Source organism: Bombus huntii, chromosome 7 (genome assembly GCF_024542735.1).
Source record: "Bombus huntii isolate Logan2020A chromosome 7, iyBomHunt1.1, whole genome shotgun sequence".
NCBI lineage: Eukaryota > Metazoa > Arthropoda > Insecta > Hymenoptera > Apidae > Bombus > Bombus huntii.
In genome coordinates, this window is record NC_066244.1 from 3,049,151 (window position 1) to 3,069,200 (window position 20,050).

The 20,050-nt window shown below is 53.0% G+C and overlaps 1 protein-coding gene across 4 annotated transcripts in view; it reads right to left on the reverse strand.

Annotated features, from left to right (window-relative positions):
• Positions 1-300: 300 nt before the first annotated feature.
• The window catches only part of LOC126867512 (dachshund homolog 2), a 143,622-nt gene continuing 123,872 nt past the window's right edge, over positions 301-20,050 (reverse strand). For 3 of the 4 annotated variants that reach the window (XM_050622054.1, XM_050622050.1, XM_050622053.1), the window contains 4 exons: positions 9,931-10,077; positions 8,912-9,166; positions 3,109-3,195; positions 301-1,818 (listed from right to left, as the gene is read on the reverse strand). In XM_050622054.1, coding sequence (XP_050478011.1) covers positions 1,766-1,818; positions 3,109-3,195; positions 8,912-9,166; positions 9,931-10,077 — 542 coding nt within the window. In that variant the 3' untranslated portion in view covers positions 301-1,765. The remainder of the gene's footprint in view (positions 1,819-3,108; positions 3,196-8,911; positions 9,167-9,930; positions 10,078-20,050) is intronic. The other variant, XM_050622055.1, reaches the window with a different exon arrangement.

Consider the following 20,050-nt stretch of genomic DNA (forward strand, 5'->3'; position numbering starts at 1 on the left):
TCTTAACGGGCTTTAGCCGGTACGTACGATCTAGACACTATGATTATGTGAACTTTACAACACAAGAACCTTACGGGCAAAAGACTTTGTACATGGATCTTAAATACGGGGATCGGCCTCGGGGAAATATTCGTCGCGGTTCGGCTCGGGCGCCCTCTATCTCCCTCTTGGTCGCGTCCAACGTGTTTCACCGGAAATATTTCGCCGAGCTGCGGCCGATCAACGCAAACGAAGGACACACGCAATATGCATTAGCCTTACTTGTCGACGGTAGTAACTAAGTTTATTTATATAAATAAGGTGTTACGATTTAAAACGCATGGGAGAATTTATCCGTTGTTTCTCCCCTTTCTTTTTATTTCGCTCTCTCTCTCTCTCTCTCTCTCTCTCTCTCTCGCACTTAGTACTCTCCTCACTCTGCTAATCTCGATCGAAGCGTATTCTATCGTTCTAGCGCTAATTCAGTTTCGTTCTCGTCACCATCTTAAATTCTCGTCGATCTGTGTATCACGTTCTCTCACAGTCTCCGTCCACTTAACTGTCTATCGATATCACACTCACATTCGCACAGCTTCTCACGCTCTATATGATACAGAGTAATCGAGTCGCGGCTCGTCGCGAAGCTTCTCGGCTTTTGTGTCCGGTATTACGGTACCACGCGCGAACTGTGCTTTGTTGCACGATATTATGCTGTTCGAAAGAAGATCGGAAATGCAGTTGGCCGTACAAGAATTTCCGATCGATGGCTAAGCGACGAGCCGACGAATCTCGAGACGCGCGTGCTTTTCTTTTTCTTCCCACGCCCGTCAACGATCGGGCTTCTCATGGTACACCGTCGTCGGGGAAATAATATTAATAATAATGATAATAATACTCGAAACCGAGGCGGTGCGCCCGATCGTTCGTACAGCTTAACACGATTAACTAATTGAAGTTGATCTGTAATTAGGAGATAGGTACCTCTAGGAACGCATGCACGCGCGCACGCACTCTCAAGCAGTCTTTAGAAATATCTTCCGTCTCTTTATTTTTCTCTCGATAAATTTCCTTGCAAGTTCGTGCTTGTCTCATCATCATTTCGCTTACTTTCGGCCGTGTTCTCCGCGAAATACGAAAGTCACGCGCGGTTTCGATTGTCCCTGGGTAAATCGGTATATCCTTGGACGTGGTATACATTCGCGTGTCGTTTCTCGCCGGAAACCACCGCGTGATTCGATTAAAATGGCTGCGTTTTCGCGTTCCAGAAACGTTGGAAAACGAATAACCATTACTGTCGTTTCATTGATATGTGTTTCCATCCTTGCTCGTCGTCGATTGCGACTGTCGCTACATCCGAAAGCAGTCCCTGCCCCGAGGGGGCGACCGACAACAAGCATTCATCGTGGATTCGATCGACGTTTCGGGTTTAACGTTCTTTGTCATCTGTGCCACGCTCGATCGACGAGCGAGTAAGCTTGGTTCGCACGAGCGTTAAACTCGCGCAGTTGGACGCGCACTCTCTTCTCCGTGTGTTCGAAGCTACGTGATCTCGTCCATTGGCGATCGATATCACTTTGCATGGTCGGCCGATTCAGTCGCCTCAGCCGCGCGAATCACACGAAACTACGACGAAGAGTCTGTGCACGAGTTCGATGGCTCGGTACGCGCCACTTTCGACGCCGTTTCCCTCGTTTCTCTTGCTCCTTGTCTCGATCGATCGCGATCACTCGTTTTGGCTGCTCGCTGGTACACGCTCCGCCCCTCTTCTGCTTTCCTCCAGCCTCTTCTAGGTCGCACTCGTGAACAAAACCGAGTTCTTGTAGTAACCCGTTCGGGATTCTGAAACAGAAGCGGCGGTCAAGAGTTCGGTGTCCTGGTGTGTGTCGCTTGAGAGAAGAATCGCGTAGCCTGATAACGCAAACGTGCTTCTTGTCCCCCGTGCTCCTATCGTCGATCGAGTACACGCGGTTCGGCGGATGAAGCGATCGACCGATTTGAGAATAAGAGAGAAGACCGAGCGAATGATTCGATGATCGTTCAGTTGGAAGCGGCGCCGCTCACTAATTATCCTTGCCTCTTGAGACGTAGATGAACGCGAAAGGGACGAGACGCGGATATTCGGGAGAAAGAGAGACCGAGGATGGGTCCTATCGGGCGCGTTCGTAAATACGAGACGGGTCGACTCATCGGCCCTTAGGGCGCCTTTGTGATCGAGCCGCCGCTCGACTTTTTATCGAACTGTCGCTTATGATTGAAAATCACCACGCGCTTTAATAGTCCACCGGACTCGATTTACTTCGTTTCTCCACCCGTGTGTTATCTTCCTCCTACGCTATCCCTAACATCGCTGCGTTACACTCGAGAAAGAGGATACGCAAATTGCACGGACGGACCTTGTCACGGTTTCGGCGCTCCACGATCCCCGAAAACATTCGGCGGTGCGGTTAATTTCGAAAAGAGAGAAAAGCGTAAACGGAGAACGATCATTCCGCCGATGAAGAGTTGACTTTACGAAGCCGCGGCCAATTAAGCGGACCACTCGTTAAGCGGCTGCCAAGCCGTGGTGGACTTTGGTTCGCGGGCAGAAAAACGATTATTTACGTGCAGCGTCACGTTGGGGGTCTTCGAAACCGAGAGAAACAGAGACGAAAAGAGAGAGAAAGAGAGAGAGAGAGAGAGAGAGAGAGAGAAAGGCACGAAGAAAGAGCGTCGAAATCGCGCGCCATCGGTTAGACGGTTTTTGTCGCGGAGCCTGGAACTTTCGACAAGTTTCCGCGAAGCAAGAGGCGACGGCAAGTTTCGAATCCGGCAGTGGCGTGTGCCGGTGACGCCGCAGCAAGAAACAACCCCGTCGAAACGCGACTGCCATCCCCGAGACTTTCTAATTAAAGATCCGGAACTTTGTTTCTTGTCGCAAGAAATTCCTGCTCGCTGATCCGGCCACGAATCAAGTTACGTTCCGGTCGAACGTCGAATTTTCTTCGCCTCCCTCCGTATCCGAAGGCGGCTAGTCGCGATGGCTCCGCGTAACTTTTACCGGTCGATCTTGACGCCGACGTCTCTTGTACTAAGTCACCGGTGCCCGTGTTTGCTCGAGATTCAATGGCGTGGAAGCGTCGTTGAACCCACCTTGAAGAGGAGACTTCACTTGGTCTCTCTCGGCCGCCTGATGCTGCCGCGATTTTCTCTCCAGCTCGAGTTCCTGCACCAGAGACTCTGCGACAGGGAAGAAAACACAAAAAATTCGTTGGTTATCTCTGTCATGTCGCGGATCTTGGGAACAATTCGGTTGAGCGATTACATATTTGATAAAGCGTCGAGGAAGGGCCAGAGGGACGACACGGTTGCGACCAAATGCATGTCTTGGCGTCGATTTCGTCGAGGCGTAAACCGAAACGCGGCGCGAAGGATGAAACGGAGCGGTAATTAGTGGAAAACCAGCGAGCGCGAACTGCGAGAAAGGGGAAAGGAAAAGGGACGGGACAGGGATAACGGACGAAGGCAGGCGTGAAAGGGCCGCAGGTTTGCTCACTGAATTCCGCAAGGATTAGGGTGAAAACTGGAAAATGTCCCTTTAATGATATCGCGCCGAATTAACCGCCGGCGGACTCTTCGTTTCGGTCTACTTCGTTAAGCGTCCACGGGACGACGCAACGTCCCTTCGACCAGCCTCACGATCGTATCCCTGCCCGTGGATCGGAAGAAGGAGAGCGTGCTACGACTCGTGTCCCTCTCTTGCTGAAAATTGAAAATCCTGCGTGCCGGTGAAATCGTGAATTCGAAAGAAAGCTCGACGACAAATGCAAACAAAAGTAGAGCATTCCGATGAGATTTCTAACGTAGGTCGACAAACAGCCCCGAGCGAGAGATTTATCCGTCGATAGAAAGGATTAATCGCGAGAGAAGGAAGGGGACGCGAATATAATCGGCAAGCGTGAAATGGTGCCTCCTTGGGCAATGGTAAAATCGAATTGGGAGGCTATTAAATCCGAGTTAACAGGCGCGGCCTGGCACACGGACGAAGAGTGGAGAGAAGTCGGAGCCGTGGCGATGTACCGCGTAGCACGAGTCGCGCGACCGCGCGGGCTAGAGACGTCGGGGCCGAGATTCCATTATGCTTTGTGCAACAATAGCTGAGGGCTGTTTCGTGGTAGGTGGGTGTGAATTCGTGCGTTCGTCAGAGCCGTTATATTCGACGGGACTGCGGAGCCGAGCGCGAGTGTTTGCGTTCCACTGAGCCAAATTACCTCTGGCGCCCTTATCCGCGCGCGGGGTGTTTCTCGTCCCTTTGATATCCAAATGACAATTTAACTGCTCAAGATACGGCCGGGTTGGCTGTGATTGCGAAGGGTGTCGCGTTTTGTCGTTTGCGCGCCTCTCTCGTCCTGAACGTCGCAGGACGATACCGTAGGCCGGGGATAAGTTCGTTGTTCGACAGAGTTTTTCTTGCCCCGAGGAGAAGAGAGACGGTCGTCGAGGAACGGGTCGATTCGATCGAGACAGATCGTAGCCGCGAAACGCATCGGTGCACTTGGAGCCTCACGTACATCCGTGGATATCAGGCGACTAATAGTTTTGCTACCGTATTACACACCCTGACAAATCGCGGGAACAATGAAAACAATTTCAAGCCGTACCGAACGAGTCTGCTACCCCTCTTTCTCACCTCTAAACGGTTGGTATTGTACCCTCGTCCCGGCCGCCGATTTTTTCGGCTGTCGACTGCGGCGGAGAGGGCCTCCGAGCGAGATCGGTGAAAGAAGAACCTCTCGAACTGTATCCGGTATGACTCTGCGTTTATCCGCACGTAATTAACTGGCGCACAATGCATCGCAGGAGAAGGCCAACTCGTCTCTGGAGAGAGGAGACGAAGAAAAGAAGTGGAAGGCGGCGGTAGCGATGCGGTGGCTCGGGAAGGGAGGAAAAAAGGAATACACGGTATATATATATGCTCGACCGTTCCTCGAAAAATCGAGGTATCGTGCCGGACGACGTGGCAACGTCATTGGAAACGCCGGTGCTTGGATCGATCAGTCTTTTAGTCGGCGAACGCTCGAATTCCACGTCCACGCGTCTTTCGTTTCGAGGTTCCTTCTTTTGATCGTGGTTCGCCCCTCGGAATCGACCAACCGTCAAACTCCTCTCTCGCTCTCTCTCTCTCTCTCTCTCTTTCTGGATAATTTTGGTTTTACATGGGGCGAACGTTACGGGCCCGCATGAAGAAAAGTTTAATCGCGCAACATACAGATGGAATGTCTCGATCGGGAGCGGGCAAACGTATCCGTAGAGGCATCGAAGAATCCCAGGTTATTACACCGGCGTGTAATAAGTAATTTCCGAGGCGGCGAACGCTTCGTGACCTCGTGCGCTGAAAAACAAACGTCGTAGCGGGTTCGACGATCTTCTCGCGCGAGCATCCAACGGAGCGACTCCGCCGGAGGATCGTGTCCCGGCCGCGGTAATTGCTCGAATGCTGTCGATCTCTCTTTCTCTCTCTCTCTTTCTCTCTCTCTCTCTCTCTCTCTTCCTCTCTTTTTCTCTTTCTCTTTCTCGTGCAGAAGACTCGAGTCGAGAGTTAGCAAAGTCGAGGAGAAAAAGACCGCCGATATACGAGAAGAGGAGTAGGAGTAGGAAGAGAAGGAGGAGGTGGGAAAAGGGGAGGCACGATGCAAGAAGGACTCGAAGGAAAGAACGAAAAGGCGAAGGCGGCGGCGGGACGGCCACGGGGTTGATTTCGTGTAGCGCCGCGTTTTTAATGCTCTGATCTTTATGTAAAACAGAAGACGGACGGTGAACGAGGGAGGAACAGGGGCGCTGGCACGGGGGCCGAGGGAAGGCGGTGGGTGAGGGCGAGGAGAGCTCGGAGACGGAGGATGCGTGGAGATAGGCGCTCGAGTACCAAGCCGACCGTGAAATTGTATGAATCAAGGAGGTGCATGGAGAAGCGCGGAGACACAAAAAGCGGCGATACGAGCGGAACAAAAAGCGAAGATGGCGAGAACGAAGAGGAATGCTCGAGCCACGATGCTCGCGTCCGCCTCGATTTCCAATAGAAACACCACCACTATCCTGACGCTTTTCCGAACGAACTGCGACCTCCTGTTCACCTCCTGTCTCCACGAATCTCTCGCTCGGCTGCGCGACAGAAGCGAATTTAATCCACCGTTCGCGATTTCCGACGAGAGTCGCGCTCCTTCCGTCCTTTCGAGAGGGTGTGCGACCGTTTCTCGGCGATAAATTCAAGCGTATAGTTGAACGAGGTCGAGAAGGAGCGAGCAAGATGGGAAAAAAGTCGCTCGAACTGAATCGCGTCTCGTAATCGTCACGTGGAAAGGAAGAGGAGAGACCGACGATATTCTCGACAGCATCCGCTAACATCTAGTTACCCTCGCGCAAACTAGCGCCAAGCATACACAGGAGCGATGCTTCGTTCCCCTTCCAGTTTACCCTCCCGATTTCTCTAGTCCTGGCTTGTTCGCCGGAAAACCACGTCGTGTCTTGTGGATATATTCGCGGCGAGGGACGCTTTCAAGCCCCCTACCATTTTCAGGCTTCCCGTGTCGACGCGTTAGCTTCCTTTCGCTTCTATATTGCTCGTATACACGCGTCACGGTTTATCACTCTCGCGGGGTTATTGTCTTTCGTCTAATGGTACACGCACGTGTGCGCCGCGTACAGGTGTGTACATAGGATCGTCGACCAGCACCCGGATCGAGCGAGGAACACCATGGCAGAATATCTCATCACGGCGTTTTCCGGCTGGAACCAGGCCGCGTGTCGTGTACTATTTTCTCGCCTCCCGCACATGCGACGTCAAGAAACAAGATTTCCCGTCCAGATGCGTCGACCAACTTACAACCTACGACCAATCGCGGTATATTGTATCGTTGCTTGGTTCGTTCCGGCTTTACGGTTCGGAGTTTCCGCGCTGTAACAGATTCACCGCGGATACTCGTGCACGCATATTTCTCGGTGGACCGGCGCGACGCGAACGGGCACGCTTCCAACTCGAGCGTTTAACCAGGACATCTATTTCCCAATCTGTCGATTACGAACGATTACGACGTACGGTTGATCATAGGACGACGCAGCATTGTCGCGGTTGAGTAGGTGGATTCGGAGATCGGAAAAAGGACGGACGGACGGTGTAGACAGGAGAGGAAATAAACGACAGAGGAGGAAGGTGGAGAGGAACGCGAAGACGAGGTGCGGCATGTACGGTCTGTCGCCAGACAGCGGCCGACACGCGGAGTAGGGGAGACGTTATGGTTGCTGCGAAATTATTGCATATAGTCTGAATATTAAAGCGTGGCAGAGTGCTCGGTCGTACTCGTCGGGTGGTGGATGCTGGATGATGGACGCGAAGGAATCGTCGTGTGCGCTTGTGCGCGTACACGTATATACGTACTCGAGGGGGGAAACGGGACGCGAGAGAGGAGAAAGGAGCGGGAGTACAAGGGACAAAGCGAGCGAAAGGGAGAAGTAGACACACAGAACGGAAGGGGATGAGAGAGAAAGGTAGAGGGTTTAAGGGAAACGAAGGGAGAGCGAGCGAAGGAAGAAAGGAGAGGGAAGACAGGTAACGCCACCGAGAGCCACGGTGGCCGCCGGGGAAATTACGGCTCCTTCCTTACTTGCCAGAGATGTGCATAAACTCTGCATTACACTCAGTGGCACTCATACGTGTATTCCGCTACCGTGAGCGCGACCATCGTCCACGGATGCTTACCGCACAGGCAAAAGTGGGTCGTTGCGAGCTTATTAAACGCTACTGCGATTCGCTTCAACTGCGACCGGCTTTTCTCTGCTTCTCGTTCGATCCGCGCCTCCATACTTTCAAGCTCGTTCTCGCACTATCTGTCCTTTTGAAAGTATTGGCAAGGAAGGAGTAGCATCGACAGTTTAAAACGATCGATGCACCGATATTGCTAATTACCATTCCTTTCTACTTGTTCGAAACTCGATATGTCTATAGCCGTTTGTCGTTCGTCGGGCGATTCCTCGACGCGTTTCCCGCGCTCCGAGGAGAATGAGAGGCGCTGTTCGTATAGAATGCATGACTCGAAGACAAGGCGGCCCCGAAGTCCCCTCAGTGGCGTAAGTATCCACCTCAGACGACAACGTTACGTCGACCTATGTTCCTCCTTGTTGCTCGACCCGGCGGTCCCTCTCCCCCGCCGCCCCATCTAAATCTCCGTTGTTTATTGCAAATGGATTCCGCATCATGATGCCCGGGTGGCTGTGGGACCCTATTCAAATACCTCGTGTTTCCTCGTCGGAACCGACTCTGGCCCCCCGTCGCCCGCCCCCGACTCGTCTACCCTCATCCCGTGTACGGGGTTGTTATTGCCCCCGGCGTGATTGTTCTCTATCTCTGTCGTTCTCTCTTTCTCTCTCTCTCTCTCTCTCCCTCCCTCTCCCCAGATCTTTCGAATAATTTACTTTGCGCGATACCGGCGCGACGCGCGTCTCTTTGCCCTCCGTTGTTTCCTTCTTCTCTCCTTTCTTTCCATTCGCTACGATATCCGCAGCCTCTTCCCCCTCCCACCGAAAAACCGAGGCTTCCTCTTTTTTGTTTGGGTAATCGAGAATCGAAGTCACCCGGCCGGAAGATCAGAAAAATTGAGTGGATCCTAATACGGGAATGCGATTATCCGAATTAGCGGCTTGCCACGGGTCCTCGCCCTCTTTTCATCGCAGTCGCGCCGCTCCCTCTTCTCGTAGCTATGAAACGGATGCCCGCGAGGCTCGCCGCTTTTCTTAAATTTCGCTCGATCGCCATTGTTAGTCCGCCAGCTTATTTTCTGTCGTCCGTGTGCGCAGATTGACTCGGTACAAAGAGGCAGAAAGTTATCGTATCACTCAGCGTCTCGACGTTGTTGTACTTCTCGAGAGTTAGATGGTTAGTCACAGGATGGTGCAGCAAACTGACCTTGGTAGTTTTGCCAGAAGGCGGAGGCTTGGCTGCCGATCAGGTCCAAACCGTATCCCCATGCCGGTTTCTCGGGGGTAGAGGGTTGTTGGGAGGGACGCGGTACCTGGGCCTCCCTGTACTGTTGGGCCTGTTGCTGTTGCTGAAGGGGTTGCTGGGATGACTGTTGCTGCGAAGGTTGCTGCTGTGACTGCGAGTGCACCGGACTAGCTTCCGGCGGCTCTGAACTCGTACGAGCCTCCACCGTCACGTTTTCTAAACCACACAAAAAAAAGGAACAAAATCAAATTGGTCGAACGTTTTGCTCCGTCACGGTGTTCGTAATAGTTTGTCCTGCTACGGGAGCAGGTAACGATCCCTCCAACAGCCGTCTCGAAGCGGCGAATTCGCGTGCTCTGTTTCATTCGAAATTAGTATCGCTACTCTCTGCTTTTGACAGGGTTAATCAGTGGCGGCAGCGGGAGTAGCAACGTTGTTGCGACGCGAACGGGATTCCTGACCCGCGTTGTATATCGGAATAAGAGATTTCACTTAAAGGGTTTCAAGCTCGTGCTCGAGTTTTGCTAGTGACAGGAAGAAGGGTGCCGCCGCGGTGTGCCTCTCGCTGCCTCCGAACCCCTACCACCGAAGAATCGTGCCGTTTATCGTTTAACAGTTTAACCGGAGAATCGAGAAAGAGGCGAGCATCGGGACTGCCGTGTTTGAAACGGGAAGGGGGCAAGGATCTTCCCGCCGGCAGGGGATAAGTAAGGAATCGTATTCTGTCGGGTGTCAGGCTGTTTGCTTTGCCTCGGCGAATTAATTAATTTATTCCGAGATCACCGGTAGCCCGAAGGCTCTGCGAGAGAAATCGTCCGGGAAACAGTTAACAGAACTCGATGGAAACTCTCCCGTTTCTACTACGTCTTCGTGCTCTTCTCTTTCTTTCTTTCTTTCTCTGGTATCACGATAATCCTTGAGCAAGCGCGCGCGAACTCGCCTCTTTTCCCGCTCCATTTTCACTCGAAACTGATACTTACCGGTAATCGCTCTGACTTGCTCGGAAGAAGCCCCCGTTGCTTTCAACGCCTCCTCGAGCTGCGTGCGCCTCTTGATCTCCAGTTCCAGTTGTTCCTGTAGGCGTTTCCTTGCCCTTCGTTCTTTCTTTAGCCGCTTCTGGTACATCACTGAAAGCAGAAACAGCGAAGGCCTTTAGCATAATTTCTACCGGGGATGTCGCGTGCGACTCTTCCGAACGACTTCGACGGACACCTGTCAAAACGACTTAACGGTAGGCGGTGTTCACGGTTCCCCAGGTGGTGGAACCCCGGCGCGGTCAAAGTCCAACGAAATTATCTCGGCGTATCATTGTACCGCGGGGGGTTTCACGGCCAGCACAGGGGGCTTCGGACCTCGAACACGCGTCTAAGCGGGGGTCTGATCGTCCCGTCGGCTACCGTGCGCGCCTGTCAACGATGTCTAACCGAGGATCGACGTCGATCGATCGTTCGATCTAGTTATCGATCGATCTACGAATTGGGTGCCCGGTTAAACCGGTTCCCCTTCTCGACGCCTCTCACCATTTGCAAACGGGAACAATTTTTTTTCGCGACTGCCTCGCAGCTGTCAGCTCGGCCGTGTTTCTTGATTACTTTATCTCGATAGAACGTGGCCCTCCGGTTGCTCGACTGTATCGCGTACTACGCTTTGCAGCGACTCGCTACACCGATTAGGCTGGCGATCGCTTTCTCTCGTGTATTTTCGCTATCTTCGAAACTATCCCGAGCCGATAAGAAATTCGTTCGATTCTCGGATTGTAGAATTCTGGCGAAAGCGGAGGCGCGCAGGAAGAACATTCGACATGGTCAGACGCGTTCTTGCAGACAAGCCGATCGAGCGATCGGCCGAGGCTCTCGGGTCGGCGCGTTTGAACCGTCCCTCCTCCTCTTGTCCGCTTTAATTATTTTCCATTATTGCGAACCGCCGCGTCCGGCCATTGTGTCTTGCTCGGGATCACCCGCTCCCGGCACTTTCGGGCCCCGATCTCTCGCGAACCTGGGCTTTGTTGTCGACGCCTCGATCGCGCGATCATCGTTCAGATCGACATCGACGGCGTTGCCGCTTCTACGGTGGCCGGATTTCGCGGAACGCAGGGAAACAACGCGAGAGCTCCCTTTCCTGGGACTACCCTGTGTTTAACGTGGAAGTCGGCAGTTAGCGTCCAATTAATCTCGTCACCGAGGAAACGAGTGCGAATCGGCCACGGACGCGCAAGTGCATCGTCATTTTTGTCCGACCCACGCCGAAGGGTGCTATTAAACGAGGAGGCGTCGTGGAAATTGTAAAAGATAGTTTACACACCGTCGGAGTATCGTTTCGTTCGCTCGCCGCTTCCTGTATAACCAGGATGACGCGCGTAAAATTAGAAAGCTCCGAACTAAGGTTAACGGAGCAGCCGAAACGGGAAGACGGTCTCGACAATTACGATCGGACCCGATTCACCGATATTTTCCACGCGATCGGCAGGTGGACACCGGTTGAGCGTCACTGATACATGATTGATTCCCAGCAGACAAGGCGCAGACAACCCCTTTGCCCCCTCTACCTGATCACGATGCCGGTATACCTGTGTCCCCTTTCCCCGCGCGCACACCTTTGTCTTTCTCCGTTACGATCTTGCTCTCGCCGACTTTCGAGGAACGACGCGGTTTCGAGACGTTGCGGCGTTCCTCTCTCTTTTTTCCTTTCTCGTCCCTCCTCGATACTCTCTCTCGCGTGCTCCGTTTCTTCGTCTCGCCAAGTTCCCGTCCAGATGCTGTCTTCTCCTCGCTGTCGAATAGGTGTGCAACGATAGCAGGGTAAGGAGAAAGCTCGCGTGAGGGTGCGGAGAGGAGGAGGAGGAGGAGGAGGAGGAGGAGGAGGAGGTGGAGAAGGAAAAGGAGGAGGCCGAGAAGGGAGGCGGAGGAGAGGGTTGGCGAGGGCGAGGAGGGACACGAAGCAAAGTACGCCGGTGGCGGGTGGGTGGGGTGGGACAAGGTGGGAAGGGGACAGACTTCTCTCCGGTGGTAGGAGCGGCCTGTGGGGTACGAGGGAGAAGCGGGGGGCGCAGCATTATGATGCAAAGATGGCGCGGCTGCGGCACCCTAGAATTAGCTCGAGCACTCGCCATTGGCCGCTCGGCAAACCACTCCTTCGGTAACAACCGACTGCATACGTTGCATACTAAGGATACACGCGAGCCCGGCAAAGAATTGCCCCGAACCAGGGCTGCCCTGGCCCGACTTCCACCTACGATTCCGAAAGCCGCCCGAGTTTCTCGCGTCGCGACTTTTCCTCCGCGCGCGTCCCACTCCGCGATCGAGAACCGCTTCGACGATCGTGAGCGAGGCACAAGCAGGAAGGTGTTCGTTGGTTCTGGTCTTGCGAGAAGTGGTTCGTCCACGATCGTCCAGCAATTTTGACGTCCACGCTGTACGTTGCACACGGTACCGATCGTTGCGAGTCAATAGTTGTTCGGTGACGGCGGTGGATGGCCTTCCCGCGAACTGTCTCTCCTACGGTCTTCGTTGCGACTTTGTTCCGCCTCGGTTCCAGCGCAACAGCCGTGTAACAGCTTAGCGCGAAGCGAAGAATCGCTACGCGAGCATTCCTTCTTCGTTGTTCCTGTTCGCGGCATTTTGCGTTTTGGAAGGGTAGGAGAGACTGACTATCGTCTCTACGACCCTTATTTCTCCTTCGATCGATATCGATAGGTCACGCTGCGTTTCTACGCGACACAGCTGCAAATTGCGCGAAGGTCGATCTCTCCGGTATTGCCTGTTACAGCGATTGGCAAGCGACGCCGTCGATCGCGCGTCCGAGAAAAAGAAATCCGCGGTCATGGTTATGAAATCAGAGCCGGGAGTAGAGCACGGCTATTCGACCGAACGGATATCGCCTGGATACGCCGAACACCGATGAGTCGCCCGTCGATCGGGAAGCCCGCGCAGGGAATTATCTCCAGATTCGTTCACAGGGCACAGGGGTTGCGCGATCGAGGTATCGGGTCGAGGGATACCGCGAGTGGGGGGAGAATGCTCCATTAGATAATGCACCGGAGAAGAAAAGTAGGGAGAGAAAAAAGGAACGAGAAACGGGAAGAGGGAGAAGGGAAAGCGGGCTTTCTCTCTCTCTCTCTCTCTCTCTTTAGATACGTCAAAATGCATCAGCTACCGCTGTGCGTTCGATCAGAAATTTTCTGGCCGCTGTCCGCGCGGACTACCCACGTCGAAGACTCGCGAACTCTCTCGTCGCGTCCGCCTACGTTTAACGCTGGACCGAGATCTCGTGGGCCGATATCGATCTGGCTGCTGTCACGACCGGAATCGTGCAGATCTCGATGAGAGAGAACGCGGGTGAAACGTACGCGCGAGAAACTGGACGGAAAACGACAAAGAACGGCCACGTTGTGTCGGCAACGTCGAGAGATTTTGAGCTAGGTATCGCTTCGGGCTGTTTCGAAGTCGTCGCCTATCTCCGGGAATTAGCGGCCGGCCGCGTAAACAATCAGGGGAAACGCGACGGGGCAAATCCAATAGGGAAACCCGCAGAAACTAATATACAGGCCCGGTCGTCTTACCCGGCTCGCGTTTAATACACGTTTTCCTGCCGGAACGAGAGAACAGTCCCTCCGGGAATAGCAATATGATTTACATTTTGAGGTTATATTGACCATTCCCGGCACCTGCAGCGCTCGCTCCTTCCTAGCCCGCGGCCTTCTTCGTCGATGACCGGGATCTGCTTAGGAAAAATTAATAATACCCTGCCCAAACGATCTCTGCTTTCCCTCTGTATCGCTCTTTGGTCGATTCGCGATTCCGCTGTATCTTTCCCTATACATTTTGATTCGCCTCGTGCCAGTCTCTCCGCGAAATCCAATCGTCTGGTATTCGAGAAGCTGCAACGACTCCTAAGGTGGAACGTTGAACGAGATCTATCCTCGGAAAGGGATAACGAGGAGCCAAGATTAGGGTCGTGGAAGCTGGCCGCGTACACTTAATGCGTAATTACGATTCATGAAGGCGGATGAACTGCGGCGTGTGGATGAGCGCGCGTAATCTTGCCCGAATACGTCCTCGAGGGCCGAGGAGCGGTCGAAACAGCCGTTACCCGGTGTTTAAAGGGGTTCTTACGCACCTACTCGAGACGCAGCAGCAGTTCGATCTCCTCCGACGGACAGCATCTGTGCTCTACGGCTCTCTCGATATCCATACAAAAGCCGTCCGTTGAATAACATTACGCTCGAGCCACGCCGCTCGCCGCGGACGATTATAGTCCAACGAACGTCGATAGTAGTTAGACCGTGTATCCTGTGCGAATGCTAATTTCGGACGGCTGGAACCGATGCTCGACCGAGTCCGTCCTTCGGGCTAATCGACGAAACCGCGAACCGATGTCTTCCGGTTCTCTGCTCCTCTCTCAACGCTCGTTTCTTTTCTCCACGCATGCACGTACGCTCACGTTTCACGAGGGGAGAGGCCGTTTTTTGTCGCCTCACGAAGCGCGGAGGATCGATTCTTCGGGACGACTGCCAGAGATTCACCGTGACAATCGTGCCTTCTCACCCTTCTCTCTTACGCGCCAGCTAGGGTCGCTTCTCGTTCAAATATCAATTTTGCGGCGACAACTTTTCGCCACCCTCCTCTCTACTCCATGACCCATATGGAAATGGAGATCGGTCATCGGAATCCAGTTTGCCAGTGGTAACATCCCCGAGAGGGTCAAACGCGTTCGGCTCCCTTGCCTGCGAAGGGTAGCTACCCTTGGACTGGTTTCCATGCCACGGAACGTCGTAAAGTCGAAAGCTTTTCGCTTTTACGTATTATTCTTTTATCCGATATCGGGATAGCCGGTATCCGGCGGCGAGGTATACCAGGGAAAATCCTCTTTCGTGCTCGTCCCTTCGGTTTTCCGGGCCACGAAATATTCTCGCGACCATTCGCTCGAGTAGCGTCTGTTTCGTCTCGCCGCTTGTTTTCATAGGACAAACTAATTTATCCTATTAACATCCGTTGTATACGTTATCGTCGGGCTCGGCGATTCTGTTTATCGGACAGACGAGCTTTAGATTCGCGTTGAAGGAAAGAAATCGAGAGGCTAGACTAGCGTAACGCGAACGAAAACGAAACACGCCTCGCGAAACTGCCTGCCGGGGCAACGATCGTGTTTCGAACGAGATTCAGGCCAACAGGCGGAAGAAACTCCAACGACCGCAGAAACAAATACGGAACTTCCTCCTAGCTTCGCTTCTTCAACGTTTTCGTCCACGTTTCGTCTAAGCGTTCAGGTGTGGTCGGACATGGTGGAAGCGTACCGGAAGAGACGAAACTTGCGACCAGTGCGGCGCTTGAATTACGCTACCAATATGAAAATGTTTACTTCGCGGGTGAGCGTGGGTCATTCGAAACCGACCGATCTGGTTACTCGGTCCAGCGCGCGGAAACGTAATAGCCGTAGTAGCGTTTTGCTCGACTTCTTTACCTTCGACTCGAACCCTTTGGCGAGATCGAAGAGAGAGATCGAAAAAACCGAGCGTACGCTCGATGTGTTCGTCCCTGACGAATCGATCGACGCGAAAACGAAGAAAAAGACGCGAATCTGGAGAAGAAGGAGGAGTCGATCCAGTTCGGTGGATTCGAAAGGGGAGGATCGCGTCGCGTCGTTGGTAACACGTCTATTCCCGGATAATTGTTTTAAAGGTAGCAATCGCTGTCGGGTTACGACCGGCATACATTAATTTAGCCCGATTTATATTATATTATCGGTAAGTATGATCGTCGATGGAGCGGGATGATAGGGCTGCGCCGTGATAACGCATTTCGCGCGCACGTTCGTCGGTTAACGGGAGCCGATTGACCTCGAAGCTCGTTACGTCCAAGGACTGGCAATTACGCGCCAATCAGGCTGCTATAGTGCAAGAAAGACAGAAAGGAATCCACCAAAGAAAGGCAAAAAAATAATACGATCGACAGAAGTTTCTCGAGTCGAATGGGACGCCGGGGGATCCGTATCTGCGAGTCGTTGCTTTATCGGTAGCGAGCAGCGGCAGTTTTCGGGGGCTTCGGCGCTATGGGACGCGTGTTTTATTGCCCGAAAACCGACAGATATCAGGATTATGTGTTCCATCGACGTCGACGCTCGTGTGCGCCACCCATTCGACGCGATACGCCGTCTACGGATCTCTAACGACGAATCGAGGGAACGAAAGAAGCGCAGACATTCTCTTCTGCTCGAACGGACGTTGACGCGAATTCGCGGCGTCCGTTTTCGCGTGGAAACTCGAACTCGGGGAAACTGTCTCGGCTTCGTTGGTCGGAAAATAAAAGTCGAATAAGAAGAGAAAGAGAAAAGGTAGGATAGAGGATCTACGAAACGGAACGAATCGCGTTAAATATAATGCGAACGAGTGCCGATGGCAAAGGCGGTGGTGGCGATGCAGAGTCCGAAAAACGTTAGCTAGATGGTTATCGTGGTAATCGCGGGCCGAACCGATAAAATAAGATCAGAGCCTTTCTAATGCCGGGTTATTTTTTTAAATGGTTCGCTCGATCGGCCGGTATTCTTCATCCGTGTGCGCCTGCTCGCTCTTTGCCGGACGGCTCTCTCGGGGTGAAACTATTTTGACCTTTTTCGCGCGTAGACCTCGCATCGAACCGGATAATTTGGATTTGCAGTCGCGTAAGCGCCACCCTTGCCCTGCCCGATATTATTACCCCCTATAAACCTCGTATCTCGCAGAGAAGAAACCGGTGTTTCAAACTCGGTACCATCTGGACCTCGATGTAGAAGAATTTCGTTAAATATTCATACGGCGAAGAAAGCGCGCGATGTTTTCTCTACTAAAAGCAGAGCATTGTTCCGCTTTTTTCTGCCGGCAGCTCATAGCGTCCCCCGCGAACGAACCCCCGCTGTTTTTTCGCCTCCCCTATCGATACGCGATCCACGCGTCCACAGATTGCTCGATGACGTTTCATTTTTCCCCGAATATCCAAAACACCGATCAGGGGACTGGCATCGAGTTCCCGCAGCGTACTACAGCGAGAAATGTTTTAGCTTATCGCGTTTAATGCCATCCCTTTGCGTCACGAAGAGTCGAGGAAGCATCCCCTGGGAAACATACGGCAGCTTAATGGTGATTTTTTGTCGTTATACGACCGTTTTCACCTCGTTTTCGTTTGCCACGCGGACCATGCCGGACGTGTCAGCACGTCTTACCCAGGTTGCTCCGTAACGACACGGATTTTCTGATAGATTTCTCCTCGATGGCGACATCGTCGTCACGAAGGCGACAATGCGTATATCTTCCCTTCTCGGTGGAACGTACCGAGGATAAAGAAACGGAGAAACTTTTCTAACTCCCACGAAAGCGGAACAAGTAAAAAAAAAAAAAAAAAAAGCGACCATCTCCACGCGGCAGTGTACGAATTAAATTCTTAAAGTTCCCTCCCGTACATGTCGCATTCCGCGAGTCCCCGAGACATCTAGAATCGAGTTACCTCTAGGCTGCTTCCGTCTCCGTACCGCTCGGGGGAACCGATATTAATTCCCATAAATTTCCTTTCAAACGTGCATGAATCCTCCCGCCGCCACCCCCAGTCTCGCCCCTTCAAACGCAAAGGACTGTTTGCCTTTTAATCCCAGTATGCAAAGAACGTTATTCTTCTTTTCCGTCGACAAAACGGCATACAGAAGAAAGGGACGGTGGATGGGTGCGGCGGAGTCGAGGCACCAGCAGCTTACGACGAGCTCTTGCAATATTTAACGACGCGATGAAAGCTGGCGAAATCCGAAAGGAACGCACCGTTACGCCTGGCGTCTTTAAAAACGAACTCGTTTGGCCTATCGGAACGGCTGCTTTACTCGCGAAGTGGCGCCTTAAACTGCTCCGGCGAAAGAGCCGAGGAATTGACGGTAATAGTCGGATTGCGAATGCACAAAACGGAGTAGGTTATATTACGATGGTATCTCGAAGCTGCATAACAGACTCCTAAGGATTCGACTGGAAGTTCCCGCGCAATTTGATCGTAATTACGATCTAGTCGAGAGTAGAGTTTGTTTCAGTGGTGCGACCAGAATAAGAGCTGCAGGTCGAGAGACGCCTTAGACAGAGTGGCAGGGATAACCCGTTGGTAACTGGAGGCAAGTGAAACGTCGCGGCGCAGCACGGCGGAGCGGTCACCGCGATCCTCCTCCGATCGAAGACGTTGTTTTTCCGCGCGACAGCGGCTAACCGCGGGGGAGGCTGATTCCGAGCCGTATCGTAGAATGTCGGGACGCACGGCACGCGGAAAACGAGATCCATTCGAGTTGTTCTTTGAGGCGGCACCCGCAAAGGGAATGTTTGCGGCGTTCTCGCCGGCTGGAATGGAAAAAGGAGAAAAGCAGGGAACAGATTGAGTGGCGCGCGCAGAGAAAAGAGAGGGCAAGGAACGACACAGAAGTACCGGAAGGGTGGATGCGTTTCAATCGGAGACCACAGCCGCGGTCGCTTTTCTTTTCCTTTCGTTTCAGTTCCGTTCAAGTGGCTCTTCTCTCCGCCGCAAAACTCTACCGACCGACTCTCGGCCGTGTTTATACAATGTAATGGCTTGTGCCAGCATTGTGCTGGGCGGTCCAGCCACTCACCGTGCACGCCGCCGTTTCGCGATTCCCTTTCGGCATTCGTTTGGCACTTTATCACGCCCCTAGATTGCCGCATTAAACATCCAGCAAAGGGAATTTCGACCCTAGCCGTGTCCCCCGCCGCTCTTCACTAGCGTCACGCGTCCCCTGCGCGACCGTTTTCATCGAGATTGCCGTCCGAGTTCGCCGCGATTACCTTTTTCTCCGATTCGCTACTTCGTTTCTTTCTCCAAACGAAGAAATTTCCGTCTCTCTCTTTCTCTCTCGACACCTTTGACGTACCCCTTTTCTCTTTCGCTTTAATCAGCCGTCTCTTTTTGAACCAGGTACCTTCATCGCGCTCACGTCACTCCGTCTCTGGCGTCTTTGTCGATCGATGACGCGTTTAGTAATTCAAGAGGGCAAAAGGGAAAAGGGACGAGAAGTAGGAGACTCTATGGAATTATGGCAGGTGGAAGACAGCCGACCTCCCTGGACGGCGATCGTCGTCTCCAATCTACCAGCAGATATACGGTGTCGCGTTACACGCGTGGCTAACGCTATCGACCGAGAGAAGGCCCGGCTTCGCGTGTACACGCCCGTACTCGCGTTGGAACGGTCGCGTTCCATCGTCCTGGATATAAGATTGCTACATTCAACAGCCGGGCACATTGTTTACGCGTACAGGTTCTACCACTGAAGGACTAATCCGTCTTTCGCGGAGGCCTGCGAGAGGTTTCTCAGATTCCTAGATCCGCGACGTCTTCTCGACTCAACCAAGTCGACCAATCCGATCCTCTGGAAGGGAGCGTAGCTACGGTTCGGAGCAGCGTATTCGTAGAAAGCCGGAGAAAACGTTGACGAAACGATCGGTCACGTAATACGTGCGAAGCACCGCGAACACTCCGAGCCGGATATGACTAGGACCGAACGATTATGCGCGGACTAACGTAATCGTGAACGGTATGGGAACGATCGTCGATGAATAAGTCCGGGCCGCGTTTCTCGAAGGATATCGAGAACAAGGGCTTCTTATGGCGCGCACCTTCGGGGCTTCCTTTCGCAACGAATTCCCTGAAACTTTTTCGAGAAACTTGACCGTCCGCAACCCCCTTTCACCTTCAGTCAGGTATCCGGACTGATTTTTCTGCGATCCATTTTCGATCGAGACTACCTCGCTAGACTTCTCTATATATAAGTTCGTGTAAAATCACCCAAGAGTTATCTTACGTTCCTTAAGTCGTTCTGATTACGTAGGTGCAAGGAAGTTTGGCCTTTTACCGCGAAATTACGAGGAACAAGCTCGCGACGCGTTGCCGTGACGGCGCGGATAGAAGAACGGAGATGCGGTAATTGCGTCAAAGCCAGTCGACGAATTTCAATCACGCCCGGCTCCTCCCTCGTCGTCGGAAAATCATCCAGGCATTATGTATTTGCTCTCGAGTATAACCGGTTCGGTGGGTTCACCCTCGCGAAGTCGCCGCCCGAAGCTTGGCTCGGCTTTCTCTCCGTCTGCCTCTT